The following is a 26,902-nucleotide window of genomic DNA, read 5'->3' on the forward strand; positions in this document are numbered from 1 at the left end:
GGCTGGATTTGATGCTTATATGCATCTTTTTTATGAAAGACCTGGAGAACATGTTTTACATGAATTCTGCCCTTTCGAAGAGCTTTCAATATTCAAAACAGAAAATATCCATGTTTAATCGGCCATGAGGTAAGGAAACACAGTGTGGGGTCAAGCTAGAAAACTGATTGGATGCCTGTTTCCAAGGAAAGAGATGATGCATCCTTTAGTGTTTTTGCCAGAGTCCTTTCCTGATTTTTTTTTTGCGTCTTCCAACCTGCCCATAGAAGGCAGTGTAGAACCAAGTTTACTTCAACCCTTTATTGCAAAAGACCTCCAGTCTAAAACATCAGCCCAATCCACCTTTGCTGTAAAGCAAAACAACAGAAATGCACAGGCATTGTGGTGACATTTCCAACCAAAGTCATTGAGAAGGCAAAGAGCCTTGATCTTTCACATCCACTCTAATGTTGTTGTTGTTGTCGTTTTTGCAAAAAGAGAAAGAGAGGAGAGGGACAGAAGAGGAAGACGTTGGCCAACAGGATCTCGACTTCTCATGCATCTTGCAGGTCCGGAATGTCAGAGAGGATCATGGGAGAGCCCAACTGCAGTTCTTGCTGGAGGGACTCCATCTCAGCGGGGTTCATGCGATGGACCTCCAGCCAATCAGCGAGAAGCGAGGCCGAGAGTGGGGCAGAGTCACCTTGACTAATAAAGTACAAGAGAGAGAGAGTGAGAGAGAGAGACCAGGAGATGGGATGAAGACAAAGCAATGGACAACATGAACTCTAAATAATCTGGATCAGTGCTTCTCAGCAACTCTATGATGGCTGGGGAATTCTGGGAGTTGAAGTCCACACATTTTAGAGTTGCCAAGATTGAGAAACAATATACTAAATAAAATCCTAGAGTGTCTCCAGATAAAATTCTTTTTTATGGCATGAAGGCAGATCAAATTGAGCGATAGCTTCTGCAATATAGCTTTTGATGGAGCCCCCACCCACTTTAGCCTGTAGGGACTGCAAGAAAGTGAAGGGTCTGAGAGAGAGAATAGAGATTCATTTGGGGGAAAAACAGAAGACAAATTATATTATTATTCAGCAAACATACCTCCTGCTTCCTGTTTTCCCCACAACAACCAACCTGTGAGGTGGCTTGGGCTGAAAGAGTATAAGTGACCCAAAGTCACCCAGCCAGCTTTAAGCCTAAGGAAGGCCTAGAACTCAAGACTCTCCGAATTTCTAGGCCATTTAACCACTACTCAAACTGACTCTCCAAATGTCAACAAAATATAGGAAGAACGGCCATTGCAGATTAGGGAACAAATTTTAACTCATCCAAAATTTGAAAATCATGCAAAACCAGCCATCCACAAGATTTTGCCTTCCAGATACGTTGGGCCTCATCTCTAATAATCTTCATGGGACTAGCTGGCCTTTGTGTGGGGGGTTGAAGGGGAGCAGGTAGTAGAAGACAGATTCCAACTAAGCAATGGTCCTTGTCAGATCTTACCACTGTCAGATCTTGGCTCCTCCTTGTCTTACATCTATCAAAAGAAGGTTGCCCTGTTGTCAATGGTATCAGAGCAAGTAAGCCAATAAGAAGACAGCCGCCTTCTTTGTCTATTAATTAGGGCCATGTTGCTTCCTGCTGCCCATCAAGAAGCTAGTTCCAACGAAAGTAAATATCTGTTCCTGAATGCATGTATTCTTCCACCGATTCCACGGCCCACACTTCTCCCCACAAAGCCCCAACAAACAGGACACATGAAAACCCTCTCACCTCTCTCTATTCTCCCCCACCATGTCGAAAGACTGATTCAGGAATTCTTCCAGGTCAAATCCAACCCCATAACCGGCACCGCTGCCTTTGGGCGTTCCAGAGAAGACAGGAGGCAAAAGATCTTCCACCTGGAATGAAGTATCAACAAAAATTAATGTAGGACTACCAATGATTTGAAGACAAGGGTCTCTCCATACAACCTGCATGAATAGTTCAGTTGCTCAGCTGTCCCTTGCACCATGAGCAAACTATCTTCTCAACCTGATACCCTAAAGCAGGGGTCTTCAAACTTGGCCCTTTTATGACTTGTGGACTTCAACTCCCAGAATTCCTCAGCCAGGAAAGGCACACTGGCTAAGGAATTCTGGGAGCTGAAGTCCACAAATCATAAAAGGGCCAAGTTTGAAGACCCCTGCCCTAAAGAGATATCCCATAATCCCCCCAATCAGCATCTTTTTTGGATACGCTGTTCAAAAATTATGGATGTTAAAGCACATCTGGAGCACAGCAGGAAAACACTGGCTTGTCAACCAGTGCAAATAAAAGGAAAGGAAGTGTAAGGTTCAAAGAAGTCAGCTGCATTTGAACAACCCTCACGAGTCAGAGAAATAAACAAGTTTAAACTTGCTAAATTCCTTTCAGTGGGAGTTGAACAAAATTAATGTTCTCCAGATCTGATCCAGAATAAACAGCTTTATTCAAGGCAACCAACACACACACACACACACACACACACACACACACATACACACCAAAAAGGACTGCTCCTTTCTTAGGCTGCAAAACGACTCTTTGCTTATCTCTAGGAGCTCCATAAGAGAAACGCTGCAGCCTGCACAGAACGTTCTGGGAATTCAGCTATTGAGCATCCCCAGAAATGGCATTAGGTTTACCATGAGCATCTTCTAGAGATGCCAAGGGCTCCCAACTCTTGGAGATTATAGTAAGGGATTTTAGGAAGCGGACAAACACCAGTGGGCTGACTACCCCCAGCCATGTATCCTCCTGATATCAAAAGGAAGAGCCCCTCAAGGGCTTTTACCTGAGATTTGGACAGCTGCTGCGTTACAACGTTGATATCAGGAGATTCTGATGGAAGTCCTGAGGCCACCTGGGACTGAACTGACCCTCTAGTTTCTTCTGTGGTCAACGCCTGGGGCGGAAGTTCAGACTTGTCCATCTCCGACTGGAACAGAGGCTGATCCGCCCCAGCTCTTGCCACAAAGTTGACAACTGTTTCTGGCAAAGGCCCGGCGGGTGCCACCTCAGGCTGACCAACAGGCAGTTGCCCAGACACAGCCCAGTTCTCAGGCGGAGAGACGCTACGCCAAGCATTGAGGGCTGTCACACCGTACGGACCTTGGAAGATCTCGCTCGGGGCATACTTGATGTTCAAGAGGCACTCGGACTTGGCAGGGATGGCTTTGGGGCAAGCCGGGGTGGCCACCACGAAAGGGGCAGTCTGCGCTGGGAAAAAGCGAATGACGTTGGCATTGGAGGCCTGGACCGAGGCTAGCTCGGTCCCCACCGGAAGAAGAGTGAGTTTGGGGGCAAGGCCTGGTGCCGCTTTGTCGGAGAAAGCAAGGAATTCAGAAGGGGCTGGGGTGCCATGAGAAGGGGTGGGCGTCATGCAGGTCGATGGGTGGGCCTGCGGGGGCAAGGGCTTGGCGGCAGGAACTGAAGGGAGGGCGTGACTGGCAGGGGTTTTCTGGGGTGGGACCGTGGACCCATTTGGGATTGGCTTGTTCTGGGTGCGGTCCACCATCTTGGTCCACCTTTCCAGAAGGTTCCGGTCGTTCTCAGTCAGCATGTCCTTGTGCTCCCGTTCCTTCTCCTTCTTCTGCTTCTCTCGCTCCTTGGCCCGTTCCTGGCGCCGCTTCCGTTTCTCCTCCCTCTCGCGCTGGCGTTCCTTCGCCGTTACCGGTCTCCGGATATCAGGAGTCTCTGGGACAGAGCAAGGTATATCTGCAAGACAGAAGGAGCCAGGGGTATCCATGAAGGAGGAGTCCCAAAAGTGAAGATGACGGCTGGCAAATACATTATCAAGACCACGCTTAAAAAAAAAAAAGAAAAGCATACGTCACAGATTAGCATCACTCCAGGTAGTTCTCAACTTACAACAATTTGTTTAGTGGCCATTGGAGGTTACAACAGCACTGACAGAAAGTGACTTACGACTGTTTTTCATACTTACGACCGTTGCAACATCTCCCACGGTCACGTCATCAAAATTCGGATGTTTGGCAACTGGTTCATGTTTATGACGCTTGCAGTATCCCCGGGGTCACGCGATCCCCTTTTGTGACCTTCCGATAAGCAAAGGGGAAGGCCAGATTCACTTAACAACCATGTTGGTAACTTAACAACTGCAGCCATTCCATTAATCACGGTGGCAAGAAAGGCGGTACAATGGGGCAAAAGTCGCTTAGCAAGTGTCTTGCTTAGCAACAGAAATCTGTAGCGCAGTTGTGGTTGTAAGTCGAGGACTACCTGTATTTTCACTCTGATTCTCTCAAAGTTTCTCAGCATTTTCCTGGCTTCTAACCAGGGATTACAGCTAATCATGCTCATACTGTATCCAGGATCCAACCCCTTTTGTCTCTCCTGAACCTTGGAAAACTAACAATTGCTGTCAAGTCCCTTTTCAAAGCAGGTTTCTAAGACTCTACAACAATATTCATTTCTTAGTAGCTTCATAATATGCTACACTTCTGTCTGGAAAGAATATTCAAGGTTGCTTTGCATTGAAAACAAGCCAGATGTAAAAATGACAGAAGAAAGCTAGAAAAAGGTGAAAACATTTGCATCTCTGTACTTTGCTGCAATTATTTACATCTCGCTCTTCAGGGTTACAATCTCCCAAGAGTAGTTTCGAGCAACACAGTAATTGCTAAGATGCAATATTATCCAGATGCAATATTACATGCAACAAATATTATCTGATTCTTTTTTTAAAAAAAAACAACCTTAACTTACTTCTAAAAGATTCCTTGATTTTGATTTTGGATGAATTTGAAAAGGTAGTCCTCAATTTATAGCCATTCATTTAGCGACCATTTGAAGTTACAGTGGCATTCAGGCGCTTGGCAACTGGCATGTACTTATGACAGTTGCATTGTCCTGGGGTCATGTGACCACCACCTGCAACCTTCCCAGCCGGCTTCCAACAAGCAAAGTCAATGGGGGAAGCCGGATTGGCTCGCTTCACTTAATAACTATACGATTCGCTTAACAACTCTGTCAAAAAAAATCATAAAAAGGGAGAAATCGACCGTCTTGCTTAGCATTGGAAAATTTGGACTCAACTGTGGTTGTAAGTCGAGGTTTACCTGTATATCAGAGAGAGCACGAGTTAAATAACTAGATTATCTCCGACCTCGAGGCCTGGCATATCACTTCCCAGGGCCAAACTAGAGAAAGCTTTACCTTTGTTTTTATTCCGGAGTGCAGATTGCAGGATGAGGGCTTTGAGAGCAGCTTTAGTGTCCTCTGAGATGGCGCCTTCCCGCTTTGGTGGGACCACTGGGGCCTCGGCCTCTGCCTTTACTTCTGGCTGCGTGACAGAAGAAGCCACGAGAGGAGAGGAGAAGTCAATGGCCTCTGTTGGGTAAGGCATGGGAGAGGCCATCGCATAATCGTCATCGGCGCACGGAGAACCAGCACTGGGCATGTCAATGTCACTGCAGCGCAGCAGCAGCGCCTGGTTAGCGGTACTATCATCCACCCCGCCGTCCACAACGGCCGGCGTAAGAGTGGGCTTGAAACTGATCTGCCGCCGGATGCCTTCCCGGCGTTTGTGGAAGTCCTTGATTTCCGCCACAATGGTCTCCTTGATTTGTTCCTTGGTCAGCACCTGTTTGTCAAAGTCAAAGTCAAAAGCTGGGACACAATCGGGCTCGTCATCCGGGTCGTGATACTTACACAGGAACGGGTGGTTCAAGGCCTCCACTACAGAGATGCGCTCGCGCGGGTCGAAGCGGAGCATCTTGGAGAGCAAAGACAAGGCCTTCCGGTCTGTGTTCTGGTAGAGGCTCTCCCAGGGCACCGGCTGGCGCGACGGCAGGCTTTGGATGTAGGCGCGCACCCGGTCGGCACCGATGGAATGGACCACTTTGGCGGGGGGAGTGCCCAGGACGGTGATGATCAGCTGCAGCTGGTGGATGTAGTTTTTCCCGGGAAAAAGCTGCTTCCGCCCAAGCATCTCTGCAAAAATACACCCCACCGACCACATGTCTATAGCCTGTGTGTACACATGCAGAGACAGCATCAGTTCTGGGGCTCTGTACCAGCGAGTGGCCACGTACTCCGTCATGAAGTACTTGTATTCAACCGGCTTGGTGCAGAGGCCCCGGGCCATGCCAAAGTCACCGATCTTCAGCTCGCAGTTCTCATTGATCAGCAGGTTGCTGGGCTTGAGGTCTCGATGGATGACATTAGCCGAGTGGATGTACTTAAGGCCTCGGAGGAGCTGGTAGAGGAAGTAGCGCACGTGCTCCAAAGTGAGAGGCTGCGACGAATGGATAATCTGGTGGAGGTCGCTCTCCATTAAGTCTAGCACCACATAGCTGCCACCGGGGGGGGGAAAAAGGGGGCACAAGTCAATAAAAGAGTGAATCTGGAGTGTTGCTCACATACTTGCTGAATAATCTTGGACCTCTTATGCAAACACACAAACCTTCCTTGTTGGGTGGTTGTGAAAATAACCCTGTGCGCTATTCGAGAGCCAAATGGTAGCACTGCACATACATTGATGTGCACATATCATATTGATGTGATCACCTAGAAGAAGAGTAAAAGAATCATAACAGGGCAAGGAGGCAGGGGATGTTATGGTTCCCCTCTCCTGAGGATGTCATCCCGCAAAACCAAGATGGAGAGCCTTCTCTGTAGTGGCTCCTTCCCTGAGGAACATCAACCACCTAGAGATATGATTGGCCCCCACTTGTTCTTGTATTAAGCTTTTATCCTTATAAGCCACCAGGGTGAGTCGGGTGGTCCTATATATTTTCTTAAATAAATGAATAAACAGTGGCCTTCGTACATTTTGATCCTACTTCCTTGAATTGAGAAAGCACACATGCTATTTCCAAGTCAATAAAATATCCACAATAAGCCTGGAAAATAAGTACAAGAGAGATATTGGAACTCTGCTATCATGTCACCCCTCGTCCTTCTCTTCATTAGACAAACCCAATTCCAGCAAACATTCCTTGTAGGTTTTAGCCTCCAGTCCCCTGATCATCTCTGCTGCTCTTTTCTGCACTCTTTCTAGAGTCTCAACATCTTTTTTACATCGTGGTGACCAAAACTGGCTGGAATATTCCAAGTGTGGCCTTACCGAGGCATTGTAAAGTGGTATTAACACTTACACGGACTTGAATTCAGCATAAGGCACGGAAGGTTTCAGGATATCCTTGATGGCAATGATGTTATCATGCTTGAAATGTTTCAAGATTTTAAGTTCCCGGAGGGTACGCTTGGCATTCATCACCACGTCAAAGGCATTTGGAATCTTCTTGATCGCCACCTGCTGGCCTGTGAAGTGAAAAACAGGAGAGAGGTGAGATATATCTGACACATTCTCCAAATCCCTAATTCGTATGTCACTCTAAAGCAGGGGTGTCAAACTGCCAGCCCGCAGGCCCAGATGCATCTTGGTGAAACCGTGCTCACCCCATTGCCGGCAATGGGGAAAAAAGTCACAATACGTCGCGACACGTCACGTCAGGTTGCGGGTTTGACACCCCTGCTCTAAACGTTCTTAGATGCATTCTGACAAGCACTGGGTGGATTTTTTATTTCCTAACTGGTTATACGTTTTTAAATCTAATGGCTTTTATTGGGGAGAGGATTTGTGGAATGTTTTCTTAGTGCAATGTTTATTTTCCTTTAAAATATAACAGAAAAAGGGGGAAAAAAGGAACAAAACACAAAAATAACTACAACAGATACCTTCTCACAGGGGGAAAATGCATAAAAAGTACTTTAAGGAAAAAAAGCGGAAAAAATACAAATAAAAAAAGGATAATATATTAGTATAAGAGTTAACATTTACAATTCTATAGATACTGACCTAATGTAAATATTACTCAAAAGCATATACAGGTAGTCCTCGACTTACAACAGTTCATTTAGTGACCATTCACAGTTACAACAGCAGTGAAAAAAGTGACTTATGGCCGCTTTTTACACTTAACGACCATTGTAGCATCCCCACGATCACATGATTAAAAGTCAAACACTTGACAACTGAATCGTGTTTCGGACAGTTGCAATGTCCCGGGGTCATGACATCCCCCTTTGCAACATTCTGACAAGCAACGTCAATGAGGAATCCTGATTCCCTTAACAGCCATGTCACTAACTTCACAACTGCACTGATTCACTTAACAACTGTGACAAGAAAGGTTGGAAAAACAGGGCAAAATTCACTAAACCGTCTCACTTAGCAACAAAAATTCTGGGCTCAATTGTGATTGTAAGTCAAGGACTACCTATATATTTATTTCTAATATATTGATGTGGGAATTCAGCCTATTCGGTCAATTTATGTTACACTGCACTGCATGAGCTCAGAAAGTAGATAATTCACTTTCCAAACTATGATACTTCACAAATCCAACAACTTACACCTTTCCTTAACCACTGTTTACAAATGAAACACACACAGCTGGTTTTGAATTCATACAGGTAGATCTTGACTTTCCACTGGTCACTTAGCAACAATTCAAAATTACAACAGACGCCCAAAAGCTATGCCATCTGGTTCTGTAGTTCTGACTCTACACACACCTCTTTGATCACAAGACTGCATTTTGGACCACTTGGTAACCAGTTCACCTTTACCACTGGTAACAGCATTCCACAGTCACATGGTCAGTTTAAATTTTTTCGCCAGCTTTTGGTCTTTTGGGCCAAAAAAACACCCGTAGGAATATATTGATTTGCTTAATTGCCACTGCATTTCCAAAACGATAGCAGCATTCACTTAACCACTATTACAAAAAAAAGTAATAAAACCAAATGCAAATCATGTGGGTGCCTTGACTTATGACTGCCATGACACAAAATGGAAATTTTGAGCTCCATTACGGACATAAGTAGAGGACAAGATGAACCAAAGTAAACAACTACATTATTCCTCAATTCAGACAATTTCTGAATCTAACTTAAACATTTAATGTACTTTGGGACCTTGACATTTGTGTAGGTCTTATGCCAATGATCTGCTGTGTATTTCAGCACACTATCTAAAACCAACTTTCTCTATTTCTCAGTGTTTGGCAAGTTTTTCCCGGCCTGGCAGTTCCTTTAAAACAGGGGTCTTCAAACTTGGCCCTTTTATGACTTGTGGACTTCAACTCCCAGAATTCCTCAGCCAGCCTGGCTGAGGAATTCTGGGAGTTGAAGTCCACAAGTCATAAAAGGGCCAAGCTTGAAGACCCCTGCTTCCTAAAATTCCCAGCCAGCATGATGGAAGAATTTTGAAGCTGTAGTCCCAAAAGAGATTGGAGGGCAGATGGTCAAGAAAGGCTGTCTTAGTTCCAGGCACTGAGTTTGAACATGGCATAGGCAAAAGCATTCTGAAGGATTCTGTGTTAACAGAAAATGTGTGGGCCCGGCAGTGTCAGTCTCAGTATATTGATAAGATGCATACCCAGAAGCATAGACTTTAAAAAGTAAACATCAAGGGGGTGGCCTAAAGCCAGGAGATTGACCTTTAGTTCCACCTAACACCTGAAAGTTGGTTGGGTGACTTAGGGCCAATTGCCAGGAGTTCTAGTCCTGCCTTACACATGAAAGCTGACTGGATGACTTTGGACCAATCACAGAAGACTCTGAGTTCTAGTCCCATTTTAGGCATGAAAACCAGCTGGGTAATTTTGGGCCAGTCATTTTCTCTCAGTCCAACACACACCTCACAGGGTTGTTGTGGTGGGGAAAACAGGAAGCAGGAATATTAGATATGTTGACTGCCTTGAGTTATTCAAAGAGAGAGAGAGAGACAGAGACAGAGACAGAGACAGAGGTATATATTGGGATAAAAGTCTAATAAGTGGCTCATTAATCTGTACAGTTTGTTACCGGTTTTAATACTAATACATAAAATATCTGCTAAGAGTAAATTACAGGTAGTCCTAGTTTAGCGACCACAATTGGAATCAGCGGAATGGGACAACTCACCACAGCTAACTCTATGCGGCCAACTCAACATGGGACAACTTGCCTCAGGACAACAATTACACTAATATCGAAGAAACGGTGGAATAAAATCATCAAAAAAAGGATGCCAACAGAGGGGCAAAATGAAATGTGAATGACAAAAATGAAAAAAAAAATATTTTAAATAATTCAAATTGAATTGTTGCATTCTCCCGTAGCGAGTTGTCCCGTGGCGAGTTGGCTGCAGCAAACTGTCATAGCCCGAGAATCAGCAATTCGTCACTAAGCAAAGCAGTTAAGTGAAACCACAACTGGGCTTATGAAAACTCAATTCAGTTTTCCTTCAGTTTTCCAAACCTATGGAGATCATAAGGGCAAAGTTTGGCTGCATTGTTACTTTTTTCATCACAATCATAAATACAAGTCAATGGCTGTACGAGGCAGTAGCTAAATGAGGACTTCCCATACGCATTAATATTTCAGGGTACTAAACCCAAACTTTGCGGAAAACACCAGACAGAAAACAGCAGGAAATATACTGCTGATACACACTGCTAGTCAAGGAGAATTTCTCTATGCCCCACCTCTTTGCAGCAGAGAAAACCACATAAGATCAACAGCCACCCAGCAGAGAACAGGGTGAGGTTCTCTGACTCAACACACCTGTGTCTTTGCGTCGTGCTGAGCTCACCACACCGTAAGCTCCGGTGCCAATTGTTTCAATGACTTCATACTCATCTCCCACTTCAAAGGTGACGTCAAATGACCGGGCCTTCAAAATGGCTAAGTTCTTCGCTGCCACTGTGGCCTGATGGGTGGACTCCTGCTTGGTTTGACTCTGAGCTGCTTCCTCGCCCTCATCTTCCACTGGGGGTTCAGCCATGGTCTGTCACATCCCCAAACACACAAATAAACATAAAGAGACAAACGTGAATTATGAGGTTACGGTCCAATGCCCAGCTTCCTACTCTCTGCTTTGTTACAGGAAATGTAGCAGGTGGACACAGAAGCCAAGCCTTCAAACTGTGTGGTACCCAGGCTGTTTAAGATAACCCAAAATATCAGTAGAGTTTAGCAGTTGATGAACAGTGAATGGAATAGGGTCAGCTAGAGGTACATCTGGCTTACCAGAGAACCAGTTTAGTTAAGGTGGTTAAGGCAACAGACCAGAAACCAGAAGACCTTGAGTTCTAGCCCCACTTTAGACCCAAAGCTGATGAGTGACTCTGGGCCAGTCGCTCCCTCTCAATCCTAGCAGAAGGAAAGGGCAAATCATTTCCAAAGATCTTGCCAAAAAAATGGAAGGAACTAGTCCAGGCAGTTGCCAGGAGTCAAAAGTGACTTGAAGACACACACAAAAAGTCTTTGGATAAGCTCTTTGTTCATGTTGTTTTAATTTGTTTGGGGTTTCAAAATCTATTACTAAACATTTTTATCCTGGAATACTATTCTCCATCTCTGAGTCCTCAGTGATTATAGATGGGCTTCAAGACATACCACTTTTTAAATATGTGCCAACTTTGTTACAATTTAGGCACAAGCTGAAAGTGCTTGTATTCACTACAGCATTTCAAACCTCAGACTAATATCTGCTGAAATATTCACTGACTATAATGTTTTATAGGCTTTAGAACTGCATATTATGGAATGATGGGCAGGATGACTGGAAAAATATGAGTGAGTTATATCAATATACAAAACATATAATTGAATGTAGTGCATTGTTTCTCCCCTGCCCCGCTGTAACTGACCTCAGTTAGCTACCGTAGCTATGCAGATTGTAATGAGAAGTCAGAAATAAAGCACAAAATACAATTAAGAGAGAACACAATTAAGAGCAGATAATGAACAATCTTGCACAAAAGTGGCTGTGCAAATCATCTGAGACAAACTCAAAGTTACTTGCAAGATAATTCAACCTATTTAGCACCTTGAAATAAAAGTACTTTTTATAAAGTACTGTAAAAAAAAGATGGATACAAAGCTTGAGAATGGAAGGTGAAAGAAAAGTTCCTTTTTAATTTAGGAACAGGAGAGCAAAGAACTCAGCAGCGAGTAGTCTTCAGCTTAAGTCCCTCTGACTGGGAAAATGAAATAAGGCAGGATGGCAGTTTAATCTGCCAGCCTGAAATTGAGAAGAGTCTATTATGGGATGGGATGGGGTGGGGTGAGGGAGGGAGGGAAGCATGGAGAAGTTGTTCTCCTACCAATCAAAACACGATTGTCACTGAGATTTCAGAAAGGAGAAAAAATAATAATAATTCCTCCTCCCCATCAGTTCCCAGGACAGAGTAAGATTAAGAAGTAAACTTGGCTGGATTTAGAGAGAAAAAAGGGAAGATGTCACTAGCCAATTTGATGGAGCAGAAAAGGAAAACTGAGTCTTTGTAGGAAGGGAGAGAAACACTTTTGATACGGTAGTTAAGGCACTTGCCCAAGACTGGGGAACGGCAGGCTCTAATCCCACCCTGAGCCATAAAAACTCCCCGAGCGACTTCGCGTCAGCCACATTCCCTCCGTCCAACAGGACAAAAGAACGAAGGGAGACCCAACCCCATGTTGACCTCTCGGACAATGACAGCAAATTCGGGCTCTTATTGGGGAAGGGCTGGGGTTGAGTGGCCAAGCTGAATGTGTCCGGAGCACCCCAATGGAGCCAAGCGGGGATGGGGAGGAGAACAAGAAGGAGGGGAAAGGGCTGCCGATCGCATGGGGAAGGGGGCAGAGGGCAGAGGGCTGAACGATGAGCTGGAGAGGTTGCAATGCAAGGGAAAAATGCCATCCCTTGGCATCTCCTACCAGCTGGAACCGTCTCTGCCTAACGAGGAAGGAAGGAAGGAAGGAAGGAAGGAAGGAAGGAAGGAAGGAAGGAACGAACGAACGAACGAACGAACGAACGAACGAACGCGCGGGAGAGAGAAGGTTCCCCACCTGCCAAAGATGCGAGACGGGGCGCCGAAGGTCCGAGGAGGTAGACAACAGGGGCGGTTCCCTCTCTGGTCCGCTAGCTCCCCCCCCCACCCCGGTGATGGCTCGCCCGGCTGATCAAGGGTGCCCGGATGTTACGGCTCCGGCTGCTCCTCGGCCAATCAAAACGCAGGCGGGGCGGGGCGGGGCTCCGAGGGCGAAAGACGCCCCCCGAGATTGCTCCGGCGCCGGTACCTTACTTGAACGAAATGAGACGCCCCACCTCGCCCGCTTCGGAGAGCCAATCGGAGAGCGCGGAGGGAGAAAAAAAAAGAAAAAAGCAAAAAGCAAGGGAACCAATGAGAGAGGGAATAAAGTAATATGAAAATACGAGGGGAGCCCTTCTGTAGCCTTGTCGCCTTAGGTCAGGAGTCGGCAACCTCGGCTCTTTTATGACTCGTGGACTTCAACTCCCAGAAGTCCACGAGTCATAAAAGAGCCGAGGTTGCCGACCCCTGCCTTAAGTGAAGGGCGGGGGCTTCACCTGTTGTCCCTTCAGCCTCCTATTGTTGTGGGTTGCTGCGAAGCGAACGCCTCGCGGAACGAGTCGGAGGCACAATGCTCCACCCCGCTCTTTCCAAGTTGGAAAGCGAAATAGACAGCCTTGGTTACTCAGTAGACTGAAGACCGAATCGATGCAGTGATTTATGAACGAGTTGCCTGCAGATTTAAGTATAGATGATTACAATGAAATAGGCTCATCCTTTATTTACTGAAACTCTTACAGAAGCACGTCGGGAAAGTTCTTATATTTTTGCTGTTCTTTTTTTTTCTTTTTTTTCCATTTTTTAGCAAAATAAAGTCGATTTTTATGCGTGTGTCTAACATATTTTCCTGGGCTCCAAGATCACTGCAGATGGGGACTGTAGCCAAGAAATTAAAAGACGCTTGCTCCTGGGGAGGAAAGCCATGGCAAATCTAGACAGCACACCAAAAAGCAGAGACATCACCCTGTCAACAAAACTGTGTATAGTCAGTGGCGTAGCGTGGGTTGTCAGCACCCGGGGCGGGGCAAGGCAACCGGAAGCGGCAGTGGCGTAGCGTGGGTTGTCAGCACCCGGGGCAATTTGCGCCCCCTAACCCGGTGACATCATGGCACCGCCGAAAAGACGCGCCCCGCAGCGGCGTAGACTTTCCAAGAAGAGTCGCGCGCATGCGGGATGCTTCCGGGTCCCTCTTGAGGGCGGCTGGGCGGGGCTCCGACCTGCAAGAGCCGCTGCATTCAAGCTCGCACGTGAGCCCCGCTAAATAAAGCCACGCATGCGCACGAAGCTAGGCCAGCTGGCCGGCGGGTCCGTCTTCGCTCGGCCAAGCCTGCCGGGGCGCCTGCGGGGCGCTTGCGGTTGGCCTGAGCCTGGGCGGAGAGTTGGGCGCTTCTATTTATTTTATTCAGTTTATGTGGCCGCCCATCTCACCTGCCGGACTCGTTTCGCTTTGCAAGAAAGAGCAGCTCGAGAGCGGAGCCAAGCCGACTCTGTGCAGCCCTTGGGGCTCCCTGAGCAGCTCAGTGCGAGCGCGCCCCCCCAGATGTTGCGCCCGGTGCGGCCCGCCCCCCCTGCACCCCCCACGCTACGCCACTGGGAAGCGGAAATAGAGGGGCGGGCGGGCGGTGACGTCACGGCACTGCTGAAAAGACGCGCCCCGCAGCGGCGTAGACTTTCCAAGAAGAGTCGCGCGCATGCGGGATGCTTCCGGGTCCCTCTCGAGGGCGGCTGGGCGGGGCTCCGACCTGCAAGAGCCGCTGCATTCAAGCTCGCACGTGAGCCCCGCTAAATAAAGCCACGCATGCGCACGAAGCTAGGCCGGCCGGCCAGCGGGTCCATCTTCGCTCGGCCAAACCTGCCAGGGCGCCTGCGGGGCGCTTGCGGTTGGCCTGAGCCTGGGCGGAGAGTTGGCCGCTTCTATTTATTTTATTCAGTTTATGTGGCCGCCCATCTCACCTGCCGGACTCATTTCGCTTTGCAAGAAAGTGTCGGGCCTGGCACGCCCGACATTCGGACGGGCCGCGGAGCGACCCGCCAGGCCCTGAAACTCACCGCCGGCGCCCGCGGAGCGTCCCGCCAGGCCCCGAAACCCACCGCCATCGCCCACGGAGCGCCCCGCCAGGCCCCGAGACCAACTGCCGGCGCCCGCGGATTCCTGGAGGGCCGGGACAGTGCTCGGCCGTTGCCACGCCCCAGCACTCGCCTGCCCAGCACCCGGGGAAGCCACGGAGCGGCCTACCTGCCTCCAGGGACTCCCACCAGCCTCATCCTCTTCCCGACGAGCTGCGGCGCTCTGGAAACGGCCGCCAGTGTCCACGCCGTCCTGGAAGTCCAGGAAGAGGGGCGGCCGGAGTGACAGCGCAGCGGCGGGCCGCCTGTCAGCTGGGGAAGCCGCGGACCAGCCCGGCGGCTCCCGGAAGCAGCCAACGAGCCGGGGGGGAGCGCGGCTGCCGTATACGGCCGGGGAGCGACCTACCGGCCTTCAGGGACTGGAGGCAGAACGTGGATGGGCGCCAGGGTGACTCAGGGGGTGGTGGAGACTGCCGGCGGGTCGGGGAGGGGCTCAGGGCGCAGCTCGCGGCGGACTGGAGAGCTGAGGGGGAAGATGAAAGCGTGCGGAGCTCTGGGGGAAAAGAGGGTGGTTTGGGCTGGGGGGTGGCTTACCGGCTGCAGTGGTGATGGGGCGGGTGCCAAAGGGCGGGAACCATGGGAGGCGGTAGTTAAGTAGGGTGTGGGCGTGGTGGAACGATTAGGGGTGTGGTGGAGGGTGTCGGCTTTGCAGGCTATTTAACAGCGTTGATTATGCTGTAGAATCAACGCTGACTTCATCTGTCTTCGAGCAACTGTTTATGAGAACAATAAACGTGGCTTAGGAGAACCAGCTCCCGTTCCAGACTCATTATTTTTGGTGGCTCGTCGGACGGGGCCTGAAAGTAAGTCAGCGTTCCTTTACTCCTTGAAGAGCGCTCCCTGGGAGTTTGCTATGGCAGAAGGTACGGAGGATCCTGCATCCTTGGCTGAGGAGCAGGAGGAAGCCGGAGCTGCGGCTGGGCTCCTGGAATCGGTGGAGGTGGGGGAGGAGGCATTGCCCTCGGTGCGGCGGAAGGAAAGGCCTCCCCCTCTCGACGGCCCTGGTCCGGGGCCTCAGGAGGCTGGAGTGCGGGGCCGCAGCAGCGATCGGTGGACACACTCTGATGGGGATCGTAAAGGGCTCGGCCAAGGCCAGACGACCCGGCCCAAAGGTGCGTCTACGGAGTGGAGGGAGCGGTGTTTCATGGAGGACAGCGGTGAAGAATGGAGCTACTCCACCGCCCCGGGTAGCCGTACCATGGAGGCTCTCAGAGAGCGGTTCGGGGAAGTGAGGGGCCGGGAGCCTGGGTTCTGGTCTGTTCCAGATGATTCAGACCAGGGGCAGTGGTCCCTCCCAGGTGCCCCCACTCGGCGGTCTAGCCCGCCCCGCTTCCGTATGGACAGCCCGAGGTTCCAGGGCCCAGTCCGTCAACCTGAGGTCCACGGGGGTCCCGGGGTCCCGGCTCCCGCAACAGCAGTACCAAGCGGCACGGCTCCCTGGGATAGTGTGGCCGGAAGACCGAGACAACAGCCGTTACGACCAGATGGGGGGGTTCCAGTCCAGGGGATGCCGCTTGGTCCTTGGGGTCCAGGGCTGGCGTGGGGCCCACCGCCCCTGACTGCGGTCTATGATGGCCATCCAGACCGCCTGGCAATGTTTCTGGGCCAGGTGATTAACCATATGGACCAGTACGGGCCGGCCTACACGTCCCAGTGGGCAATGGTAGTGGCCGTGACGGCATGTCTACAAGGAGAGGCCGCGGCCTGGGCGGCCGACCTATACAGCGATCATGCCCGTGAGCTCGGGGACCTTGGTCTTTTCCTGGAGGCTCTACGGGCCCGTTTTGAGGATATCTCACGGGTGCTCCGCGCCGAGGCTGAGGTGTTGGATCTGCGCCAGCAAGGGAGACCGGCAGTGCGTTATGTTGGGGAGTTCCGGAAGGTGGCCGGGAGGCTACGGTCCTGGCCAGAACGCCTTCTTGTGCATCACTTCAAGGCTGGGCTAGACAGCGCCTTGCGGCGAGCTTGCGTGGTAAGGGGGGTGCCGGCCCGTCTGCAGGACTGGTTCCGGGTGGCTGTTGAGCTGGACATTGGCTTACAGGATACTCGAGGAAGGTCCGAGGGGGTGACCGGAGCCCAGCGGCCGGCCGAAAGAGCAAAGGCGGAGGAGCGGTCTGGCTTGCCGGTGGCCAAAGCCCCCTCCGTACAGCCACCACGGCCTGGTATTAGGTGTTTTCGGTGTGACCAGCCGGGTCATCGGGCGGCTGAATGCCCGCTTCCGCCGGCCCGAATGGTTCCCCCTGCGACCTCGACACGGGCTTTGCCTGTTAGGAAGACCTCGGAGCGGTCCCGAACTGCTTATCAGGCAGCCGATGGCACTCGTCGGGTGACGACTCCTCCCTTGGCGACCGGGCCCGTAACCTCCCAGCCCACGGTGACGGAAGACCTTGAGAATCTGGAGCCGGAGGAAGATCCAATGGTAAGCGCCCCGGTGTGTCCCTTCGTGTTCCCAGTGGTACTGGTGAGCCCCATGTCTGGGCAGAGGCGGGCGGTTAGGGCTCTGATCGATTCAGGGAGCACCCGGTGTCTTATCAACCGGAAAACAGCAGCTACAGTGGGCATCCGGCTGCGACGCCTGGAAACTCCCCTTCGCTTCCAGAAGGTGGATGGGTCGCTCCTTGGGGGGGCTCCTATCACTCATGTTACCGAACCAGTCCGGCTGGAGTTGGGGGCCCACTGGGAGACTTTGCACTTCGTTGTGGTGCCCTCTATGACTGAAGCTGTTATCCTGGGCCTTACCTGGCTTGACAAATGGGGCCCCACGATTTGGTGGGAGGGGGGTTGCCGTCATCTTCGCTTGGGTCTGGGCCCCGAGCCCCCTCTCCACCATTCCTTCCTGGGGCCGGACGACACGGGGACGCGGGAGAAGGCTTGCGGGGCCAAGGATGACCCGAAGGTGCACGTACCCCGAGTTTACTCTGACTTAATGGACGTCTTCGATGAGCGGGAGTGCGATTCGTTACCACCCCACCGACCGACAAATTGTGCCATCGAGTTCGAATCTGGTGCCAGGCTGCCTAAGCCCCGTATGTACGCCATGTCCCCGAAGGAGATGCAAGAGTTACGGCGGTACATAGATAAAAACCTGGAGAGAGGGTTTATCCAACCAGCACGGTCTCGGGTGGCGGCGCCGGTACTCTTTCGCGAGAAGAAGGATGGGGGCCTGCGCTTGTGTGTGGACTACCGGGGGGTTAACGCGGTGTGCATAGAGCACCTCTATCCCCTTCCTTTGATGAAGGACCTGTTGGCCCACTTGGCGACAGGCCGGGTATTCACCAAGTTGGACCTGAGGGAGGCCTATTACCGGGTGCGGATCAGAGCCGGGGACGAGTGGAAGACTGCGTTTAATTGTCCCCTTGGTAGTTTCCAGTTCCGAGTGATGCCGTTTGGCTTACAGGGAGCCCCAGCTGTATTCATGCAATTGATCAACCAGGTCCTGCATGAGTTCCTGTACCGGGGGGTTTTGGTGTACTTGGACGACATACTTATTTACTCGGACACCTTGGAGGAGCACGTACTCCTTGTGCGCCAAGTGTTGACAAGACTGCGGGAAGCGCAGCTCTATGTTAAACTGTCCAAGTGTGAGTTCCATAGGGCCCAGCTGGACTACCTCGGGTATCGTATATCGGCGGCAGGGGTGGAGATGGATCCCAGAAAGGTGCACGCTATTCAACAGTGGCAGGCTCCGCGGACCCGTCGACAGTTGCAAAGTTTCCTTGGCTTTGCCAACTTCTACAGACAGTTCATCCCACGTTTCGCGGCCATCGCCCTGCCATTAACAGATCTTCTTCGCACACGACAATTAAAGACACGCCCACGACCAGGGCTTAAGTTAGATTGGTCCACAGCGTGTCAGCGGGCGTTCGAGGAATTGAAGTCCCTCTTCGCTAAAGAGCCCGTTTTGCGACACCCCGACCCCGACCTGGCTTATGTTGTACAGGCGGATGCGAGCGATGTGGCTCTTGGGGCCGTCCTCCTTCAGCGGAACAGTTCCGGGGTCTTGCAGCCATGCGCTTATGCCTCCAAAAAACTGACTCCCACTGAACGGGCCTGGGCGGTGTGGGAGAAGGAGGCTTTTGCGGTCCGTTGGGCCTTGGAGACCTGGCGGCACCTCCTGGAAGGGGCCTCCCACCCATTTGAACTGTGGACGGACCATAAAAACTTGGAGGCCCTACAGACCCCTCGGCGCTTGTCGCCTAAGCACGTCCGGTGGGCATTATACTTCCGTCGCTTCCGGTTCGTGTTGAAGTATGTGCCGGGGGGTCGGAACTTTCTGGCGGATGCTTTATCCCGCATGCCACAATTTGACAGCAAGAGGGAGGAGGTGGTGCAGGCGCTCATCCCGACACTGGTGGAGGAGGGGGTTGGTTCAGGGAATGTTGGACAGGTGACGGAGGAGGATTTGAACCAGGTCCAAAGGGCCCTGCACGAGGACGCCTGGTTACGGAGTAATCCGGGACTATTAACTATGCGGGAAGGCCTGGCATGGCATGGAACACGATTGTATGTACCTGAAACTGTGCGGCCACGCGTTCTTTATGGCTGTCACGACACCAAGCAGGCGGGACATTTCGGGTTTGTGAAAACTTTACATCTGGCACGTCGTCAATTCTGGTGGCCCCGCATGAAGAGTGACATCGAGGAGTATGTACGGCGTTGCCATATTTGTGCTACCACAAAACCCCAAGTTGGGAAGCCTTTGGGGCTGTTGCAGCAGGTGGCTGACCCGACTCGGCCATGGCAAGACATCGCCATGGACTTTGTTGTGGACCTCCCAGAGAGCAAGGGTCACTCCGTCATTTGGACAGTGGTCGACCTATTTTCCAAGCAGGCACACTTTGTTCCTTGTAAGGGGTTGCCATCGGCTCGTCGACTGGCATGGCTGTTTCTCACGCAAGTGTACCGATTGCATGGAGTGCCGCGGCGTGTGATCTCGGACAGAGGGGTGCAGTTCACAGCTCAGTTTTGGAGAGAATTCCTGCGTCGTATCGGTTCATCGCAGGGGCTGAGTACGGCCTATCACCCCAGCACCAACGGGGCCGCAGAACGAGCCAACGCCGCTGTTGAACGATATCTACGGAGCTACGTTTCTTTTCAGCAGACGGACTGGGTAGACCTGTTAGCGCTTGCTGAAGTGGCGTACAATAATGCGGTTCATAGCAGTACTGGCTTCTCTCCATATCGGGTGGTCACCGGTCACGAATTCGTCCCCTTTGCTGAATGCCTCCAGGAGGAGGGGTCTCCGTGCTCACCGCAGGACTGGATGCGACAAATCACGGCCGCCTGGGGGGCAGCGAAGGAAGCATTGGACCGGTCCGCCGCTGCAACCAAAGCACAGGCAGATAAGAAACGAAAGCCCTTTGTTACACCGCGGGTGGGGGACCTGGTTTACTTGTCCACCAAGTACTTACGGTTACAGGTCCCGTGCCGCAAGCTAGGACCCAAGTACCTCGGGCCGTTCCGGGTGGTGCAGGTGGTAAACCCGGTGACGGTGCGACTGCGGTTGCCAAAGTTCTTGGGTAAGGTCCACCCGGTGTTCCATAGTAGCCTGCTGAAACCTGCTCCAGCGGCTACCGCGGCGGCAGGGGAGGGGGGTCCCGGGCCGGTTCACACTGATCAGTACGAGGTGCAGGAGGTGTTAGACTCCAGGGTGCGGAGGGGCGCCATACAGTATCTCCTTCGGTGGAAGGGGTACCCGGTGGAGGAGGCAACGTGGGTGTCGCGGGGAGACGTCCATGCTCCACGTTTAGTCCGGGCATTCCACCGTGCCCACCCTAGCAAACCGGGGGGTAGGGGACACGGAGGTGTATGCGGAGTGAATGATTCTGTGACCTTGTTCTCTATGTCTGCAGGAGGACCCTTGGTAGGGGGGGCGGCATGTCGGGCCTGGCACGCCCGACATTCGGACGGGCCGCGGAGCGACCCGCCAGGCCCTGAAACTCACCACCGGCGCCCGCGGAGCGTCCCGCCAGGCCCCGAAACCCACCGCCGTCGCCCACGGAGCGCCCCGCCAGGCCCCGAGACCAACTGCTGGCGCCCGCGGATTCCTGGAGGGCCGGGACGGTGCTCGGCCGTTGCCACGCCCCAGCACTCGCCTGCCCAGCACCCAGGGAAGCCACGGAGCGGCCTACCTGCCTCCAGGGACTCCCGCCAGCCTCATCCTCTTCCCGACGAGCTGCGGCGCTCCGGAAACAGCCGCCAGTGTCCACGCCGTCCTGGAAGTCCAGGAAGAGGGGCGGCCGGAGTGACAGCGCAGCGGCGGGCCGCCCGTCAGCTGGGGAAGCCGCGGACCAGCCCGGCGGCTCCCGGAAGCGGCCAACGAGCCGGGGGGGAGCGCGGCTGCCGTATACGGCCGGGGAGCGACCTACCGGCCTTCAGGGACTGGAGGCAGAACGTGGATGGGCGCCAGGGTGACTCAGGGGGTGGTGGAGACTGCCGGCGGGTCGGGGAGGGGCTCAGGGCGCAGCTCGCGGCGGACTGGAGAGCTGAGGGGGAAGATGAAAGCGTGCGGAGCTCTGGGGGAAAAGAGGGTGGTTTGGGCTGGGGGGTGGCTTACCGGCTGCAGTGGTGGTGGGGCGGGTGCCAAAGGGCGGGAACCATGGGAGGCGGTAGTTAAGTAGGGTGTGGGCGTGGTGGAACGATTAGGGGTGTGGTGGAGGGTGTCGGCTTTGCAGGCTATTTAACAGCGTTGATTATGCTGTAGAATCAACGCTGACTTCATCTGTCTTCGAGCAACTGTTTATGAGAACAATAAACGTGGCTTAGGAGAACCAGCTCCCGTTCCAGACTCATTATTTTTGGTGGCTCGTCGGACGGGGCCTGAAAGAAAGAGCAGCTCGAGAGCGGAGCCAAGCCAACTCTGTGCAGCCCTTGGGGCTCCCTGAGCAGCTCAGTGCGAGCGCGCCCCCCCCAGATGTTGCGCCCGGTGCGGCCGGCCCCCCCTGCACCCCCCACGCTACGCCACTGTGTATAGTCAAGGCTGTGGTCTTCCCAGTTGCAATGTATGGCAGTGAAAGCTGGACCATAAGAAAGGCTGAGCGCCAAAGAATTGAAGCCTTTGAACTAGGGTGCTGGAGAAGACTCCTGCGAGTCCCTTGGACTGCAAGGCGATCAAACCGGTCAGTCCTAGAGGAGATCAACCCTGACTGCTCTTTAGAAGGCCAGATCCTGAAGCTAAAACTCAAATACTTTGGCCACCTAATGAGAAGGAAGGACTCACTGGAGAAGAGCCTAATGCTGGGAAAGATTGAGGGCAATAGAAGAAGGGGACGACAGAGAATGAGGTGGCTGGATGGAGTCACTGAAGCAGTAGGCGTGAGCTTAAATGGACTCCAGAAGATGGTAGAGGACAGGAAGGCCTGGAGGAACATTGTCCATAGGATCGCGATGGGTCGGACACGACTTCGCAACTAACAACAACAACACTAACATAAGCTATATATAATTAATAGATGTCCATATAATCACATGTACTTCACATACAACTTAATCTCATTAAATCTCATGTCCTGTGTGGAAAGGAATTTGATGCCAAACTCACATTTTTTTCTTACTGGATACCACCAAGGTGATCTTCCAAGGCATCCCCCTCATCAGTACCATAGAATACCAGATATTATTGGACTCGTAAGTACATTAAAAGGAAATCAGATTATTGAAGATTTGGCTTGAATAGCATAAGTAAATATCTTTCCAGACCTTTTATGTAGTGTCAGTCTTCCCATGTATGCAAAAGACACTTTTGAATTATCTAAAGGAGATAATGGCTGAGTGATTTCAGACATTACACTGAAGCATAGCATGATTCTGTTGGGGTCTGGTTTAGTTGGCTGTAGGAACAAAACCACTGCAGTTTGAAAGCTGGGTGTGAGGTGTGCTTGTCCACTAAATAATTATTCTGGCTAAATACACCATGGCTCACTGTAACATTAGGCACAGCACTCCACTGTGCTGCTTCATAAAAGTGATATGGGAAATGTGATCAAACCATGTGCCATCTTAAGAGAGTTGAGCTAGAATTAGCACTAAAAACAAATCATCCCTCCACTAATCTATAGGGCAATTCCGTGAACCTGCATCGGTGGTGATCAATTTATCTGAACAGAGGTGAGTTCTAATGCAGGGCTTTTCAACCTTTTCACCCATTGTACCACTTTTAGGATATGGCAGCATCCGAGTACCAACAGTCGCCTAGCAAGGGGTCAAAAACTTTATGACCCCCCCCAAAAAAGGAAAAAAAGTGATGAAGTACAGGTAGTTCTCAACTTACAACAGTTCGCTTAGTGACAGTTCGAAGTTACAATGGCACTGAAAAAAGTACCCCCCCAAGCCACAGCCGAGCAAGACACCTGCCTACCCACCCGGCGGTGCTCTTCCTCCTGTCTGAGGTTTTCATTGTTGTGAGCATTTCTGTTGAGGATTGGCAGCGGGGGTGGGGTGGGGTGTATTTGGTTTTTATTTCCCCCCCCCCATCTGCTGGGTGGTTGCAGCATGTTTTGGTCACTTCACATGACCCTGGGACACTGTGACCATCATAAATGTGAATCAGTTGCCAAGCATCTGAATGTACATCACAAGACCCTGGAGATACTACAACATTCCAGCTGATCCGTGCTTCTTCTGGGCTCAGCAAGCTGGAGCCTGGCACTGAACCTGGCGCTTCCGCTGAACCCTGACAGCCCCGAAGGATTGATGCTGGCGCTCCCGCTGAGCCCTGACAGTCCTGCAGCTCCAGCCATCTCTCGCTCAGGCTTGTGCGATGCTGCCACCAGTTCAGCTCATTCCTCTCCCCCGCTACCACTTTTCTAGGATGGCTGCATACCACCTGCCAGGTGCCAATGTACCACAGGTGGTACCCGTACCACTGGTTGAAAAGCCCTGTTCTAATGAACATTCTTCAGGGAAGATGAAATATTCTTTGGAGAATCCAAAATGCTGATAAATCCAGTCAGGATTTAGGAGAAGGGGCTCCTAAAATAATGTGCATGAAATTTATTGTCTTTTAAATTCCTTCCCCTCTGTAAAATGTCCAAAATGATTTAATTGCATTGTTGATGGAGTTTCTGCAGAGATCAAAAGGCACAATGAAACCAAATTCACCACTTTTAGAAAATGTTAAGTGGGAAAAAGGCTTGACTTCACTGGAGCCTAATTCAATTTCAGGCAGTCCTCGACTTACGACCATAATTTCTGTTTCTAAGCAAGGCTGATCGTTGAATGAATCACCCCTGATCTTATGACCTTTCTGCCAGTTAAGTGAATCACTGAAGTTGCTAAGTGAATTATCTGACCATTAAACAATCCAGAATCCCCCACTGATCAGTCATAATAACCCACTTTTTTCAGCAAGTTAACTTTAAATGGTCGCTAAACAAATTGTTTTAAGTCAAGGACTATTTAGTACTTCATCCCTTTCAGGAAAACTTAAAACTTTTTCTCCCACCCTCATATTTCAAATTCTGAGAATTGAAGTCCACAAGTCTTAAAAGTTGCCATGGTTGGACACCCTGTCCTATGTGGACAAAAAGCTACTGGTAGATGACCGTTTTGTAAACAGCTATTGTAAGAGAATTCTTTATTTCTTTAGACAATTTCTATGCCTGTTTATTTCAATAATCAGGGCTTTTTTTGTCATAGAACGCTCAGAACGGAGTTCCAGCACCTTTTTTGGATGGAACCTTGTAGGGTAGGCAAGGTATGACATGTGTGAGTTCCGGCACCTTTTTCTTTTACAAAAAAAGCACTGTCAATAATGATTCTGGACAGGACATATTCCATAGTCTTAGAATGCCTAACTTTTATATAAACACATGGGCTGGTAAGATTCACCCACAAACTCTAGAATTGAGTGTCGGGCCTATGCAGCTCCCTTTGGCAAGTCGCAAATAAAACATACCTTTTCCTCTTAATGTTAAGTATGTCTGTTGTCTTGAAATCTTCTGAGCTGGCCGACAGAAGTTTTCCATCACTATGCATTTATTCCTTTGTTACACGCACAACAAAAAGAGGAAAAGCTAACCAGGAATTAACCATTTTCACCCATTGAGCACAGCACTGTTTAAAGGAGTTATTTTCCTTGGCTGACTGGAGATAATCAAGGCTTATTGTGCATTTTTTTCAGAGTACAGGATATGGAATATTGAAGTTATAGGAAGGTAGATTCCAGCTCAATGTCAGAAAACAATAAAAGTAATAGTGGTAGTAGAACCAATCCTCTGGAGAAATGGTGGCCTTCTATTCATTGGATGAGTCCAGGTGGAATCTGGAAAACCATATGTCTGGGATGCTTTAGTTAGGATTCCTTTCTTGAGCAGAGGGTTGAGCTAGATGCTTTATAATTCCACAAAGAAATCACTTGTGTGTTCTGGTTGCAAGCAGGCATCATTTTATCCTCAATTTGTAAGAAACGTGCCTGAATATTTCTTACGTCTTAGGGACAAATATCTGATCCACAGCTTAATATTAACAGATTTTTAAAATGTAGACCCATTGTTCTTGCTTATAATGCTAAATTGTTATTTTATCTGTTAAATTCTTTGGCAGCCATCTATAGTTTAAAAAACATATGATTCAAGTGCCCAGTGACCTAAATTTTACTGGTTTCAATAGATTTTCTTTTCATAGGAACAATTATAACTGGGAAGGATGGATAGAGGGATAAAAATACCAAATCTAGTCTAAACATCTGGTTGATTGTGCGATCAACCATAAAATCCCAAATATATCAAAGTTGAAAGATTATGGAATAAATCAGATGTGGTGGTCCAGTGGTTATTAGCATACAGGGTGCCATACCAAAATACCTTGGATAAAATTTAGAAAAACCGATCATTGACAAAATGTCCATCTGTAAATTGCAAAATGCAACACTGCTTGGATGAGAACATATATTATGCCAATGGGGGAAGAATTCAATGCACGTGAAGGCAAACACCAGCTAAAGAATTGACAGCCATGATTTCACATTTTTGTATATATAATAATAACAAATCAAGACAAAACAATTGAATAAATCAGTTTTCAGTTTGTATTAGTTCCAGGTTTCACCATTCTTAATTTTACAATGAAAACTTGATGGGAAACCAATTCATTAAGCAGAAACCAGACGACTGTGAAAAGAAAAACAATATTATAGCTCCTCCAATAACTAGAATCATATTTATATGGAAAAATCTCCAACAGTTATCACTTGGATGGTGAAGAAAGGGGGTTTTATTTATCAATACTGGACTGGTGGAGATTTGAGGAAAATAAAACGTTAGCCCTGAGTTACAAAAGACAAGTGCTAAAAGTAATCATTTTGCACATACTTATAAAGAGGAAACCTTGCTGAACACAATGGAACTTGATTCTGAGTGAACATACAGTTTTGCAAATTAAAGGGAGAAATCGAGTTTTCAGTGAAGAAGACCTGAAAAAAAAATTAGAGGGGAGAGGAAGGAGGGGGTTAATGGAGAAGGTAGATAAAATTCAAATTGAATTGAGTACATCATTACAGCAGCATCAGGCAGAGCAGGAGAAATTACGCTGAATAGAAGTGTCTGAAACATAGATGGAAGAACAGACCCAGAAATCCAGAACTATAAGGATATGCACCCAAAAAGCACTTTTGAAGTTGTCATGATGGAACACTTCCCCACCACTTCAACAAAACTGCATAGACGATCCAGATAGTCAGACAAGGTAACACTTTAAGGTTGTTGTTTTTTTTTCATTTTTACACCATTATCTGCTATTTGGCTTCCTGGGGGGCAGGGGGTTGTGTTCAAAGCAAGAACAGCTGAGGTTTTATTTATTTGATTTTTATCCTGCCTTTATTACTTTATAAGCAACTCAAGGTGGCGAATGTATTAAATACCCCTTCCTCCTCCCATTTTCCCCACAACAACCTTGCGAGG

At 49.8% G+C, this 26,902-nt stretch overlaps 1 protein-coding gene across 1 annotated transcript; it reads right to left on the minus strand.

Annotated features, from left to right (window-relative positions):
* Positions 1-390: 390 nt before the first annotated feature.
* LOC308676001 (mitogen-activated protein kinase 7-like) lies at positions 391-10,807 on the minus strand (the record flags this gene model as incomplete). The annotated part of the gene is made up of 6 exons (XM_081341692.1): positions 391-687; positions 1,762-1,889; positions 2,804-3,726; positions 5,188-6,326; positions 7,131-7,296; positions 10,588-10,807. 6 exons carry the CDS (start codon positions 10,805-10,807, stop codon positions 534-536), a joined length of 2,730 nt encoding a protein of 909 aa, XP_081197818.1. The 3' UTR covers positions 391-533.
* Between the last annotated feature and the right edge of the window lie 16,095 nt (positions 10,808-26,902).

The sequence above is a fragment of the Vipera berus genome, assembly GCF_964194415.1.
Source record: "Vipera berus genome assembly, chromosome: W".
In the NCBI taxonomy this organism is placed as follows: Eukaryota; Metazoa; Chordata; class Lepidosauria; order Squamata; family Viperidae; genus Vipera; species Vipera berus.